Source organism: Canis lupus, chromosome 5 (assembly GCF_048164855.1).
Source record: "Canis lupus baileyi chromosome 5, mCanLup2.hap1, whole genome shotgun sequence".
In the NCBI taxonomy this organism is placed as follows: domain Eukaryota; kingdom Metazoa; phylum Chordata; class Mammalia; order Carnivora; family Canidae; genus Canis; species Canis lupus.
In genome coordinates, this window is record NC_132842.1 from 73,795,544 (window position 1) to 73,810,431 (window position 14,888).

Here is a 14,888-nt window from a genome sequence, read left to right on the forward strand (position 1 = left end):
TGGAAAGGGACCCTGCCCTCAGAACATCCAGAAACGGTGCCTACGTGGCTCAATCTGTTAGAGCCTATGACTCTCCATCTCAGGGTCATGAGTTCTAGCCCCATGTTGGGCATAGAGCCTACTTTAAAAAACTAAAATAAAATTTATTATAAAAACAAAAACACAAACCTCCAGAAAGTGATAAATAAATGGATTGACCTGAGCTTGGCCACTTGCTTATTATGTGACCTTACGCAAGTGACTGTACCTCTCTGGGCCTCACCTTTGTTAGCAGCAAAGTAGCCGAGTAGGTAGTACTTTCCTCCTATGGTCTAGCAAGGACAGGAACTCCTAACGCGGTCCGCACATGGCCATACTGTACGTGCTTACACATGCCCTTCCTCCCAGCTAGCTTCCTCAGGAAACAGATATGTGTATGTGCACACTCACATCATGTTGTGAAAATACCCCCATTCTCCTCCTAGTTGGACTGCTCAGAGAGCAGCTGTACACACAGGAAAACACAAGGACACGTGTGCATGCCAGTGCATACTCACACATGCATTCCCTCTTTACCTTCCCCCAGTCCCTCAGGAAGCCACACTTCAGAGAAGAGACAGTGGTGGTTGGCTTGTCCTCTTCCTCCCCTGTTGCCTTCATTAGGTCCTTGTGGGGCAGCACAGCAGTCTGGTCTAAGCAGGCAGGCCTCGGTGCTGGTCCTTCTAGCACCAGCTCCTGCCTCAGTTTCTCTATCTGTAACAAGGATTGCAGTACCCAGCCTGTCATTCTCCCTGGGTTCTTATAGGAGTCACACCAGTGGGTACCAAAGACCAAGCCCTCTCCAGTTGGATCTGAGTATTGGGTTCAGGTTGGCACTCCTGGGAAACAGTGGGGTGCGGTTATATCAAGACCACCTTGGGCTGCTGGCCACACCTCCCCAGGTGGTGGGAGTGCTGGTGTTAATTGCTCCTGCTCACTTCCTGTCTGAGCACTTCCTGTCTGAATATGTATTGCCTCATCTAACCCAAACAGAAACACCATGAAGTTGGCACTGTATTTATCCCCAGTTTTTCCAAGTGAGGAAATAGCTACTAACAGGGAACTCGTCCAGGGGTATGTTAGCTGGGCCTGGGACCTACACAGTGGGAGTCCAGAATGCACACACTTGCCACTATGCTGCGCTGCCTCTGTAGTCCCATTGATAGTACAACCTGGTGGAAAAGGAGGAGCTTGCCCTCTCTACCTGCCCTGTTGACCCAGATGGTAGACCCTCAGAACCCATGAATCTCCTCAGGCCAGGAGTGAGTTTAGGTGGCCTAGAGCTGAGAACGCACCTGTTGTCCACTGCTGGAGCCCTGCCCCAGCTCCCAGGCAGCACTGGGGTCAGGCCAGTGCTTGGCATCTCCCCTTCTTGCTTGGCCCAAGTCAGGCCCTTTCTAGAGTTCTGGGCATGAGTGTGACTCTTTCCCAACATTAAAGCAGAAGGAGCCCCTGGGCTGCATGGTCTCAGGCCTTTGCTCTGGAGCAGGTCACCCCTGCCCATGCCTCCTTGCCTGTAAGTAGCAGGGGCTTTGGAGAGTTCCTTCTCAGCAATTCTCAGGCCCTCTTCCCTCTCTCAGCGGCCCCAGGCCTGGAAACTGCCCAACTGTTTTCTTGGCAGAGCTGGCTAGGAGTAGGTCCAGTAGCCAGGGAGCCAGCCCCTAAGTAGAGGCAGAGCCTCAAAGTTGCCCCTCTCCAGGAGAGCCTACCCACTGCTGTCAGGGAACAAGTTCTGGGTCTGGTTTTGCCATTGAGGACTCCACCACTCTGAGCTTCAGTGTAGGAAAGGAACCTGGCATCCTTGGGTCGCCTGCCTCATGAGGCTGTTGTGTGTTTAGCAGGATAGCCATTGTCCAAGGGCTTTCTAGTATGTGACCTGCCACGTAAACGTCTGACGATAGCATTACAGTGACTGTTTACTTCCTGGTCTAGGAGGTGGAGAAACATTAGAAAACCTATAGTTGCATAGCATCTGAACTTGGCTCTGCAGGGTGACCACCTGGAGAGCTTATTGAATAGAGACTTCTGGACCCCACCTCCAGAGAATCCAAGTGGGGTATGGCCTGGCTGTGTATATTTTCAGAAATTTTCAGAAGCTAAGAAGTCCTGTTCTAGTTCATTGTCTGAACTTTCTCTGCTTTGTGCTAAGGAAAGACTGAATGAAATCCAGACAGGGACACAATCGGCCCAAGGTCAAACAGTGCGAGAGGCCACTTAGTAGCACCAATAGTAGCTACCACTGTGATAGGCATAGCTCTCAGCACTATGCCTTTATGAACTAGTTTCATCCTCCCCATAGCCCTATAAGGTTGGTACTATTAACTCATTGTATGGCTAGGAAAACTGAGGCACAGGGAGATTGAGTCATTTGCCCCATGTATACAGCTAGGGAGCAGCAGAGCCACAATTCCAACCCAGATAGTTTGGCTTCAGAGTTAGTGCTCTTAATCAGCATGGCATGCTGAGGGCCTGAAGCAAGGCCCTTTAGCCCCTAGGCTGGTGGTTTTGACCACCTGCTTGGCACTAGGGTTTCTCTGCTATCATGTGGCCTCTTCTTGTAGCCATGGTTGGTGGAGGACATGCACTCACCCTAGGTGGACCCCAGGGAGCTGGACAGCCAGGGCCCTGCCCTCCTGCCAACCAGCCTACACACCCTCCCCAGGTCCTGTATCACCTCTTTGAGGAGTTTGCCAACTATGACCGAGTGGGCATCGTGGACATCGTCCTTGGCTTCCTGAGCTTCTTCGTAGTGTCCCTGGGCGGGGTGTTTGTAGGTGTGGTCTACGGAGTCATCGCAGCCTTCACCTCCCGATTCACCGCCCACATCCGCGTCATCGAGCCACTCTTCGTCTTCCTCTACAGCTACATGGCCTACCTGTCAGCTGAGCTCTTCCACCTGTCGGGCATCATGGCGTGAGTCTGGGTGCAGCACTGGGGAGGCTGCCAACTTGGATTCCCCAGGCTTGCAGGGTCACAAGGGAGTTCTCCAGGGCCCAGCCTCTGGCTCTGGGATGAGACTCATGGAATGGACCAGGCTCCAGGTCCCGGGACTGCCCCTGGAAGCACTGAGTTTAAAGTTCTGGAAGGCCTCAGCCCTGCTAATTCTTCCCTTCATTTGCCTCAAAGGGAGTTCCTTGGTTGCAGCTGGGCACAGGCTCTCACATTCACTGTGCCCTTCCTTCTGTAGCCGCAGCAAGGAGGCTTGGGGCTTCCATTGCAGTGAGGAATGCAGAGGTCCAGAGGCTTCAGCTGGGTCTTAAAGTTCAGGGAATGTGGAGAGGCAGTGAGGTGCAAAGATTTGCCCAGTAGGGGAAGACATTGGAAATGCAGGGGCCAGGCTGGATTGGGGGATTCGGGGTGACCGTGAGGAGGCCGGGCCAGCAGGAGCAGAGCCCAGGTATGGACGCCAGGCGAGGACGTGGGCAGCTGCTTGGAACAGAGCTCCTTATGGGAACGCCTGTGCATTAGAGACACCATGCTCCAGGGGAATAAACCAAGGCCATGGACATGTGTATGACTCCTGTTAGGCAGAGAGGGGCAGCATGGCTTTGAGGGGGAAGAGGCACAGGCTTTATTTATTTATTTATTTTATTTTATTTTATTTTATTTTATTTATGATAGTCCTCCAGAGAGAGAGAGAGAGAGAGAGAGAGGCAGAGACATAGGCAAAGGGAGCCCGACGTGGGACTCGATCCCGGGTCTCCAGGATGGCGCCCTGGGCCAAAGGCAGGCGCCAAACCGCTGCGCCACCCAGGGATCCCCAGGCACAGGCTTTAGAGTTGGGCAGACCTTAGTCCGCATCTTAGCTCTGCCACTCGCTGGCAGGGTGACAGTGGACAGGCAGTGATCTCTCTCTCAGATCCCTCATCTAAAAAAATGCAAGGGCAGCCCGGGTGGCTCAGCAGTTTAGCACCGCCTTCAGCCCGGGCGTGATCCTGGAGACCTGGGATCAAGTCCCACATCGGACTCCTTGCATGGAGCCTGCTACTCCGTCTGCCTGTGTCTCTGCCTCTTTCTCTCTCATGAATAAATAAATACAATCTTAAAAAAAAAAAAATGTGCCCATGTCTGGAGGGTTGAGTGAGAAGACTGAGGCCAAAGAGACCAGTAAGGCCCGTGGCGGGTTCTGACCCGTCAGGGGGCAAGGCACGCGGGCACCTGTCCGCCTCCCTGCAGTGGAGGGGCTCTGGGAAGGTGCAGCCCCACTGAACCCCAAACTCTCCTCTCTCCTGACCCCAGACTAATCGCCTCAGGAGTGGTGATGCGCCCCTACGTGGAGGCCAACATCTCCCACAAGTCTCATACGACCATCAAGTACTTCCTGAAGATGTGGAGCAGCGTCAGTGAGACCCTCATTTTCATCTTCCTCGGCGTCTCCACCGTGGCCGGCTCCCACCACTGGAACTGGACCTTTGTCATCAGCACCCTGCTCTTCTGCCTCATCGCCCGAGTGCTGGGTGAGGTCCCGGGCTGGAGCCGGGTAGAGGTGTGTGCGTGCACGCACGTGTGGGGTGGAGGGCAGGCCGGGCCGGGGGAGGGCCGGGCGGCTGGTCTGAGGGGCCCCAGGTGGCTGCCGGCTGCTCGGGCTTCCCTGCCCCCTCAGCAGTGCTGAGACTGCCAGGCGTTGCGATGGCTCACCGTGAGTCCGAGATCTCTGGGAAGACGGCCACAGTGCGTGAGAAAAGAGGGACCTCAGGGACCCTGTGCCACAGAGCCCGGGAAGTTCTCTGAATGTCCTCTGCATTGCCTCGTGGCACGGATGACTTGAGCACTTGCAAACCTGTCAGTGCTACCGGCCCCGGGGCACACACAGGGATCAGGCCTTGGGAGCTTGGATTCTGCTTATAATTTCTAGACACCCCTCACCTCATGACTCTGTCGCTTCCCCCTCTGGATCTCACTCACCTCCTCTCTAAGAGTAGGTCTATGTCCCTGAGCCAGACTGGCTATCGCATCTACTTGGTATGCTGTGTTTTAAACCCCTTTAGTCCTGGGTATCATCCTCTAGAGATTCTGGTTCTGTGGGTTGAGGTCAAATCCAGGTCTCTGCATTAAAAAACTTTTTATTATGGAAAATTTGAAGCACACAGAAAAGTAGATCCCACAAACCCATCGTGATTAATAGATACCAACTTGTGGCCAGTCTTGTTTCAACTCTCCTGCCATCTCCCTTCTGACTTCCAGCCACTGGAGGCCTCTGTGATGCCTCTAAAGCACATCCAGGTTGGGAGACCCCCTTAAGGATCCACCCAGCTCATGGCTGAGGGACCCAGGAAATGAGTGCACTGGGTGGGTATACTAGCCAAGGCTTCCTCCAGGCAGAGCAGGTGCAGAAGCCAGGAGGGGCTGGGGACAGCATGACACTCTTCTTGCCCTTCCCTGGCAGGTGTGCTGGGCCTGACCTGGTTCATCAACAAGTTCCGAATCGTGAAGCTGACCCCCAAGGACCAGTTCATCATTGCTTACGGGGGTCTTCGAGGGGCCATAGCCTTCTCCCTGGGCTACCTCCTGGACAAGAAGCACTTCCCCATGTGTGACCTGTTCCTCACTGCCATCATCACTGTCATCTTCTTCACCGTCTTTGTGCAGGTGCTGGCCAGGGCGGAGCGGCCCTGCCTGGGGACCCTGACTCTGCAGGTGGAAAGAGGAGGCGCACAACCTGAGACAGAGCCATGGGCTCTGGTCCACCGATAACTTGCTACACAATCTTGGGCAAGCCGCTCCTCCTTTCTGGGCCTCAGTTTCCTTAATTGTGAAGGGGGAATTGTGATAATGAGCGACCAGTCAGAATGCTGCCTAACATTCAATCCAGACAGTGTTGAGAGAAGGTGCAGTCAGCAGGCTTGTGGTGCTCATTATAGGGCTTTAGGGAAATGACCTAATGTCTTAGGATCTCCATTTCTGTGCCTATAAAATGGGAATAATAGCACAACACGGGGAGCTATAAAGATTGCTGAACTGGGCAACAGGAGGTCTGGAGTCAGCCCAAGCTCTGCTGCTCTCCTGTGACCCTGGGAAAGACCCTCCTGTTTCTGGGTCTTGGTTCCCCATCTATGAAGTGAGGGCAGATGATCCCAGAGTCCCTCCAGCCTGCTGGCCAGTGATTTCTGTGCATTTAATGACCCTGGCTTAGCTGAGAGTTCCCCCAGCCCCTTCAGAATTCCCAGAAAAACCCAGCCTGGATGGTGTAAATTGCTCCACCGTACCTGACCTCTGACTTTGGGCAAGTGAGAAACAGTCTGTCCGGGCCTCCATTTCTCTGTCCCTTCTGTCTTTCCTAGACATAAATCTTGGCAAAGCTTTCATGGGAAACAGCATTGCCTTCTCAGGAGAAAACCATGTGGAGACATCTTCCTGGGGCCAGACTCACCTTCTGTCCCTTACAAGGATAGGGCTCTTTTGCCCTCTTGCCCTGTTTCCATCGTCAAAAACATTTTATCACCTTGACTTTGCAGTTGTGTACGCTAATGGCTAGCCAGGCCCATTTTCGATGAAGTCAGCATTGAGGGAGGGGTGCCCCTGCCTGGGTTTGAATCCAGCTTTACCACTACTTCTGTAAGACCTCAGGAAATTACTTAACCTCTCACTTGTAAGATGGGGACAATGGAAGAACCTACCTCTCAGGGTCAGTGTGGGTATTCAAGAGCTAGTACCTAGTAAATCACAACTAATTCTGGCACGTGGTATTCGTGCAATTAAATTAGCTTGCTGCGGCCGTTACCAGCTGGTCAATTGCAGTCCTGTGAGGGAGGTAGAACAGAAGTGGTTTTCCCTATCAGCCAGATCTAACTTCTCTGGGTTACAAAGCGCATTTGAGGTTGAGCCCACATTTGAACCCAGGCCTTCTGACCCCCTCACCCGGACTGGATGGCTGATGTGTGAGTCATTCAGCTGGGTGGGCTATGTCTTCAGGAAGAAGTGGGCCTTAAGGACCTGCCTTTGTACAAGGGCTGACATGAAGGTTGGGGGAGTGGGGACCTCAGAGCAGAAAGCATCCCAGCTTCAGGGGCTCTGGGTGGTGGTGGGGGAGAGAGGCACTGTGGCCTCCCTGCCAGGGTCACTGACCTGGAGTGCCTGACGCCCACCTGTCCTCCAGGGCATGACCATTCGGCCCCTGGTAGACCTGTTGGCTGTGAAGAAAAAGCAAGAAACGAAGCGCTCTATCAACGAGGAGATCCACACACAGGTACTGGACACTGGGCCTTGGCTGCTGGTTGCAGGAGAAGGCTCAGGGAGCTGGGCAGCAGCTAGGCCTCATGTCCGTTGCTTCACTTGGCCCCTCCACCCTTATCCCAGTGCTGGGTGATCCTTCAGCCCCTTGAGGTCACCAGATCGTGCCATAGGCACATGTAGTGTGGGCAACCAGGAGCCCACTCTAGGAGGGGGTGTCATGCCATTTCTACCTCTAGTAGGAACCTAACCCAGGCATTGGGCACAAGTGGATTCAGGGAAGGGGGCTCAGCCAGGCTCCCTGTCGGGGTTTGAGGTGCTACAGGTTCAGAATGAGTGAGATGTTGGTGCCACCTGCTGGCTGCTCCTGGAACTACAAGGCTGGGCTGAGCAGAGCTGCACCAGGGTGGAAGGTGGGGGGTGAGGGGGGCCTGTCAGAAATCTTGGTAGGGAAGGAACCTTCCCAGTAGTGAGGCTTGACCTGGCCCTGGGCCCATTTCAGTTCCTGGACCACCTTCTGACAGGCATCGAGGACATCTGTGGCCATTACGGCCACCACCACTGGAAGGACAAGTAGGTGGCAGGCCTGGTGGGCTGGTGGGTGGGGAGGGGCAGGTGAGGGTCTCCCTGGGCCTGGGTGTCTCCCCACCCTGAGGAGCTGCCTACACGCATCTTCTCCCTCCTCCCACCAGGCTCAACCGGTTTAACAAGAAATATGTGAAGAAGTGTCTGATAGCAGGGGAGCGCTCCAAGGAACCCCAGCTCATCGCCTTCTACCACAAGATGGAGATGAAGCAGGCAATTGAGCTGGTGGAGAGCGGTGGCATGGGCAAGATCCCTTCTGCTGTCTCCACTGTCTCCATGCAGTGAGTGCTGATGGCCAACGCTGGCAGCTTCCGTACCCCCACACCGACCCAGTCCACACCAACCTGGCAGGCCACCAGTGGGCCGGGGGGCGGGGCAGTGGCAGGCCCCTCTGTTGTCCCAGCAAGGTGGCTGAGAGAGCTGCAGGGCCACAGATGACCACCCACGCATGCCATCCCTGGGATGACTTCCTGGCCTAGGACAGCAGGCTCCAGGGTCACAGGAGTTTTCTGGGGGACCTAACCTGTGGCCTGTTTTGCAGGAACATCCACCCCAAGTCTCTGCCTGCTGAGCGCATCCTGCCGGCACTGTCCAAGGACAAGGAGGAGGAGATCCGCAAAATCCTGAGGAACAACTTACAGAAGACGAGGCAGCGGGTGAGGGGCAGCTCCCTGCCGGGTGCCCTACAGCAGAGGAGCCCCTCTGCTCCAGCCCTGCCCCACACAGGTGCAGAGCCTCCCTGGCCCCGTCAGGCCCAGCTTCCGGGGGCTGACAGCTGTTCCTCCCACAGCTGCGATCCTACAACAGACACACACTGGTGGCAGATCCCTACGAGGAGGCCTGGAACCAGATGCTGCTCCGCAGACAGAAGGCCCGGCAGCTAGAGCAGAAGGTGTGTCTGGGACTGGAGCTGGCTCCTGCCTTTCCCTGGGAGTCTGGGTTCTTCTTCTTCCTATACCCTACCATCAAGTCCCTTTGCAGAGAGAGCCACTGCAGTTTCTTTCGACTCCTCTACTTGTTTTGAAGACTGAGCTCCGGGGCAGGTTCCAGAAGCTGCCTCCTCCTCCACCTCCTCCCCACTCAGGGCAGCAAAGAGGCCAGTGCCTATTTGCTGCATCCTTAGGCATCTGAGTCTATCCGTGTGCTTAACCTCTTATTTTCTGGTAAAAACAAAACAAAACAAAACACTAAGGCCAAGGAAGAAGGGAGCTTCCCCAAATAACAATGCAAGGAAGGCTTACATGCATTCATGTTCGTTTGCTCAGGAACATTTTTTTGAGTGGTACCTAAATGCTGAGCAGCAGAGTAGCCTCTGTGGATCCAGCAGTGAATCAACCCAGTCCCTCCCTTGCAGAGCTTTTCATGCAGCAGCCCAGGCAGGACAGGAAGTGCAAGGGCCCTGAGCACTCTGAACAGGGCGATAGTCGGGTAAGCTTAGGAACAGAGCCAGGCTGAAGGGAGTATGGGCAGAGGGAGGCCCAGGCTGTGTGCATAAGGTCCCAGTCACAGAACAAGGCCCGTTGTAGAAACTGAGTTAACGGTGTCAGGCTTTGGGCTTTATTCCAAGGACATAAAGAGTCACAAAGGGATCTGAGACTGGGATGACATGGGAAGGGGTAGAGGGTGGCCTGGATTAGTTGGGAGGGGGTGGGGAGGGAAGTGGGAGGTGGGATGGAAAGGAGTGGATACATTCAAGGGACATTTAGGAGGTGGAGCTAGCCAGATTTGGTCACCAGTTTGAGGTGGGGCTGCGGTAAGAGGAAAGAGGGGTCATTCTCTAGCCTTCTGATTGGGGTGTAGGGAGTGGTGATTGCAATAGGGGGTGCTGAGGATGGAATACGGTCTTAAGAGATGATCAGAATCTGAGCTGTTTCAACATACTGCGCTGAGATACCTGGGGGCCAGTTGGGGGCCAGATGTCTACTCCTGAGCTGACTTTACGGGTCTGGACTTCTGGGGTGAGTGTGGGCTGGAGAAGAGACTGGGGCAGTGTCACTGTGGGAGACGACAGGACAGTTGAAGGCGGCTCCGGAGACTGCATAGCTTGACAGAGGCTGGGCTGAGCCTTCAGGAACCCCTGAAGCTCCAGCATGGCCTCATCACTGGCACCAGGGAGACAGACCAAGAACCTAATGAGGAACTGCCAAGGAGGGAGCAGGCACCCGAACATGCCAACGGAGGGTGTGGCCACCAGCTTCAGGTGCCATCCCCAGGGCTGCCCATGCTCACCTCCGTCTGCCCTTTTCTCTTGCCAGATCAATAACTACCTGACGGTGCCAGCCCACAAGCTGGACTCACCCACCATGTCGAGGGCCCGCATTGGCTCAGGTAAGACAAGCCACAGGGTGCCAGGAGAGGGGCCTCAAGGCTGGGCAGTCCGTGCCACTGTCTCCTGAGGATGAGACTCCCAACAGGATTGGGCCTCAGAGAGTCGTTGGGGGGAGGACAGGCTTCTCCCTCTGACCTCCTCCCAATCCCTGAGCTCCTTCTAAATCGGCTGGAGTTGGGGGTCCCCTCAAGAGGGCAGAGGAATGGCCCTGCTGTCCTCCCCAGGGACAGAGGTGCTCCCTCTGGGGCTTACAGAGAGGACTGTGAGGGGGTTTGGTGCCAGGCAGGGAGGCCAGCAGGGTCTTGGGATATCCAATATGTGGGCCCTGGGGCAGCTGGTACCTTAGGAAGAGCTCTAATTCTTGGTCTGGGGAGGGTCCTCTGTGGAGGCCCTGTTCTGAGGAGAAGAACACAGCCTGACCTTTGGAACTTCAGTGTGAGGGGAAAAACTGTCTGGTAAGGGCTCATACAGCCCATGTGGAGTAATCTGAAACATGGCAGCGTTGCCACACTCACTAGAAGGTTCTGTGGGAGCTGCTGGCACATGCCACAGTGGGGCAAGTGCTGGGCAGGGGCAGAAGCCAGCTTGTGCCTCACTCTTCCTCTCCAGACCCGCTGGCCTATGAGCCGAAGGCCGACTTGCCTGTTATCACCATCGACCCAGCCTCCCCGCAGTCGCCTGAGTCCGTGGACCTGGTGAATGAGGAGCTGAAGGGCAAAGTCTTGGGGCTGAACCGAGATCCAGCCAGGGTGGTGGAAGAGGACGAGGAGGATGATGGGGGCATTGTGATGCGGACCAAGGAGCCCTCTTCCCCAGGCACCGATGATGTCTTCACCCCTGGGCCAAATGACAGCCCCAGCTCCCAGAGGATACAGCGCTGCCTCAGTGACCCAGGTCCCCACCCTGAGCCTGGGGAGGGAGAGCCTTTCATCCCCAAGGGGCAGTAGCACTGGGGTCAGTGGGCAGTGCCCATCCCACCACAGACTCTCCCACCAGAGCAGGGGCTGCTGGGGGAACTGGGGGCTCCCTTCATCCTTCCTGACCTGGATTGGCCCTGCCCCTCCCCCGACCGCATGGCAGCTGGGCCCACAGCCCCCACCGCAGCACGGCTTCCCCCTGCCTCCTGGGAAGCACCCTCCCTCCCACCAGAACTGCCTTCCCAAACCATTTGGCAGAACTGTTGGGCTGTGAGGCAGATCTGCCCCTTCCCGATTCAGGCTCTCTCCCAAACCCCGGCCGAGGGCCTCTGAGATTCCCAGCCCTCGGAGGCCTGCCGCCTACTCCATCATCCTCATTCAAACCAATCTTAGTTCCTAACCAAAGAGCCTCTGGCTCAGCCTTGGTCCTGCCTGGAAAGGGAAGGAATCAAGACCTCTCTTGGCCTCAGCCAGACCCTACATTAACAGCGGAAAGACTGGGGGACCGGGTGTCTGTCTGGGGTAGGGATTGGTGACACATGGCAGGCCCACCCTCCCTCCTGCCATCTCTGTCCCCCTGGCCAGCCCCCCTGACCTGTCTTTACTCAGAGCTGCAGGATGAGGGCATCTCTGAGCTTCTCTGACTGGAGCTGGGGCACTTTGGACAGTGATATGACTTAGTTTTCCAAACTGTCCCAAGAAGAGACCCCTGAGCCCACCAGGGGCTACTGTCAGAGGCTCCAGAAAGTGCTGCCTTTTTATCTGTTTTGTTTGTTCACACTCCATGTATGATTCAATTTGCACAGAGGGCATTCCTGTTTTTAAAACATTTTAAAAACCCCTGGTTTAACAGAGCTCTGGCCCTCCTACTCCAGAGAATTACTCCTCCTCATCTGTGCCTGTCTGCCCAACACTCCCCCAAATTGGTCCTCTCCCTCCTGGGCTCTTAACCGTGGCCCCAAAGCTATGATTTTAGAAGTGACCTTTCCCACTCCAATTCATGATTCTCTCTAACTCATTGTTGCTGGGCCTCCTGGCCCCTTCTGTGCTCTTGGGCCTGACCCTCGGTTCCTGCTGGCCTGTTCTTTCTCTCATCCCCCTCCACCCCTTTGGTCCCTGGACCTCTTATGTGCACCGCACCCAGCTTGCTGTGAAGCCCAGTCCTTAGGGGAGAAGGCTTCCCCGAGGATCACCCACCCCACCAGGGTTGGTGGGTGGGCAGAGTCCTGGGCCCCCAGAGGCCTTTGCTCACAGGCACACACTCCCACCCCACTGCCACCATGGCCAGGCCCAGACCTATCGGTGTCTGTCCTTCCCCAGGATTGTGCAATAGTCAGAGTGTCCCTCTTCCCAGCGGACTGGGCAGTGGGTGCTCATCTTAACCCCTTCTCTCCATGCAAGTGCTGTTTTGGGCAGGAGTCACCGTGCAAGGGTGACATTGACAACCATGTTCAAAGCCACCACAGCTGCTGCTGCTCTGCCGCCTGTACAGAAGAAACGGAATCTTTTTTCATATTCTAATAAATCTGTGTGAGTTTTTATAGAGTTGAGGGCTGCTTCCTAGGGACCAGGACTTTGGGAAGGAGGGTGGTCTGGAGGCCTGAAGGACTTAGTTCAATGGCTGGCACAGAGAAATGTTTAATCCACGTCAGTTGCTGGCATGGTTATGACTGTGTCAGGCACTGGAGGTAGAGCAGTGAGCAAAGCAGGACGCCCGGGACCCTTGAGTGCCTTCAGCCTTCTGGGGAGGGAGCAGCAGCAATCAAACGTGGACACACCAGGAAAAACCCAATGTTTGTGAATGACAGTGAATGAAGGGGGGGCAAGGGGGCAGGGAGGACTGTCCTAGGTCATCTTAGGAAAGGACTAGAGAATGAGCTGAGGTTAACCAGCTGAAGAATGTTTCAGAGTTCCTGAATATTCTCATTGGGAGCTGCACTTGGAAAGACCCCAGGATCTGAGGAAAGGCCCATTTGGCTGGGTCAGAGTGGCAAGAAGGGAGGTAAAGCCGGGACCTTGCAGTCCTCGGTTAGATTTTGGTTTATCCTAAGGGCAATGGGAAGGTTCTGTCACCTGTAAAGTGAGGACAGTGACTGTGGATCAAAGTGCCCAGGTGTGTCGGGGTCAGCACAGTGCGGGTGTCCAGTGGGCTTGGTTCAGTGGAGGTCGGATCCTGAGGTGCATTTCCAGGAACTGACCACCAGAGGGCAGTGGGGCCTTGGCACACACCCCAGGCACCCCTGGAACCCCGGGCTGCCTGGAAAAAGCATCTTGTTTGCTCCGCCTGGGAGTCTGGAGTGGTCAGTACCAAAAGAACTGTAGGGAAGAACTGTAGCATCCATTCCTGTATCAGTCTCGATGTCCTAACAAGAAACCGATGGTACATTCAAAGGGATATTGAAGAGCCTTTAACTATAGGATTCTTTACAGAGGTGTGGGCAGGGTTAAGGGAACCTACCAGGAATGAGGCCTAAGGGGCTCACACTACAGTGAAGCTGTTCTAACTCCTAGCCCTGAACAAGAGGAGGGAGCCGTTACTATGGGACAGGGGTGCCCTGCTGGAGCCATAGCCATAGGAAGTAGAGCATCGTCCCTGCCAGGCAGGGAGGCAGGGGATAAATACTCTGTCTTTGATCCTGCTGGTGCCTCCCCTTGGCCAAACTCATCCAAAAGCTGGAAGGGAAGGCTCCTGAGTGACTTTACTGAGTTCCATCCCCAAAGGTCAGCCTTGCAGTAAATGGAGCAAGAGGAGAGTGGATTTAGGGGACATATATCTGAACAGAGCCCTTCCTTTTGCCCCTCCATCACCCACCCATCCTGCAGATGAAAAACTCATGTTCCTCTTGCTTAATGATTACAGAATTTCTGCTTGGGGTGATGAGAAGTTTTGGAAATCATTTGTGGTGCTGGTTGCTCAACATTGTGAAGGTACAAAGTGCCACTGATCATTCACTTTAAAACGGCTCATTTTATGTTATGGGAGTTTCACCTCAATCTTTTAAAAATGGAAGGAAAGCTCATCCCCAACAGGAAAAATGGTCTCATCAGCCACCACCTCCTTGTCATATTTACCATATTCTTGTCCTCCTTCAATCATACCCTTTAACTTAAAATGTTAGTCATCCCCAAGGCTCTTTCAGTGATATGGAGCATAGGGTGCAGAATTACACCAGAACCCACCATAGCATCCCTTTCTGCAGCTGGTCACAAGGCTTCATTTAGCACTCAATGGCACCCTCCTTCCACCACCCCCTTCCATGTCCCCCTTAACCAGCTGCCAGCTCTCTGGCTGGTTGGGTTCTTTACCTGGTGGGATGTCCTAAGCCTTTAGTCCTGTGCAATTCAGGTTCTTCTTGGCCTAAGATTTGTTGGGTTGCCAAATTTCCCATTGATGGCCATTACTGGATGTGGGAGATCAAAGAGGCACCCAGTAAATCCTCTGGATTCCAGATATAGCCTTCCTGCCCATCCCCCATATTCCTTCTGGTTATCTAGATTGATCACACTTTCTGGTACAGTTGACCCCCCTCTCTGCCTTTGGGTTGAGTAACAGACAGGACTCAAAATGACCCAAGGGAAGACTCTCCTTCCAATCTAAAGGAACCGCATAGGTGTTCCCTGGAAGAAGTATTCCTCCTTTGGGCACCAGAGACCTACTGAACACAAAGTTGAGGGGATGGGGAGCCAAACTTCCTCCAGTAAGTTATTTGGGATAATACTGAGAGGAGCCACTCCCATCACTACCCCTTGGTCCCTGGGCCTCTGCATTCTGACTACGAGAGGTGGACCCAGTTATTGGCCACTGATTTAAAGGACATACTGCATACTACCTGTCAACCTCACCTTACAGAGTGCTATCTCCCAGCTGT

General features: G+C 54.6%; 1 protein-coding gene across 1 annotated transcript in view; it reads left to right on the forward strand.

The window, feature by feature from the left end:
- The window catches only part of SLC9A1 (solute carrier family 9 member A1), a 48,586-nt gene extending 36,022 nt beyond the window's left edge, over positions 1–12,564 (forward strand). Inside the window, exons 3-12 of the mRNA XM_072827611.1 lie at positions 2,681–2,931; positions 4,258–4,475; positions 5,405–5,607; positions 7,115–7,204; positions 7,691–7,761; positions 7,881–8,054; positions 8,315–8,429; positions 8,564–8,665; positions 10,029–10,101; positions 10,712–12,564. Of these exons, the coding sequence (XP_072683712.1) occupies positions 2,681–2,931; positions 4,258–4,475; positions 5,405–5,607; positions 7,115–7,204; positions 7,691–7,761; positions 7,881–8,054; positions 8,315–8,429; positions 8,564–8,665; positions 10,029–10,101; positions 10,712–11,049 (1,635 nt within the window). The 3' untranslated portion in view covers positions 11,050–12,564. The remainder of the gene's footprint in view (positions 1–2,680; positions 2,932–4,257; positions 4,476–5,404; positions 5,608–7,114; positions 7,205–7,690; positions 7,762–7,880; positions 8,055–8,314; positions 8,430–8,563; positions 8,666–10,028; positions 10,102–10,711) is intronic.
- Positions 12,565–14,888: the final 2,324 nt, after the last annotated feature.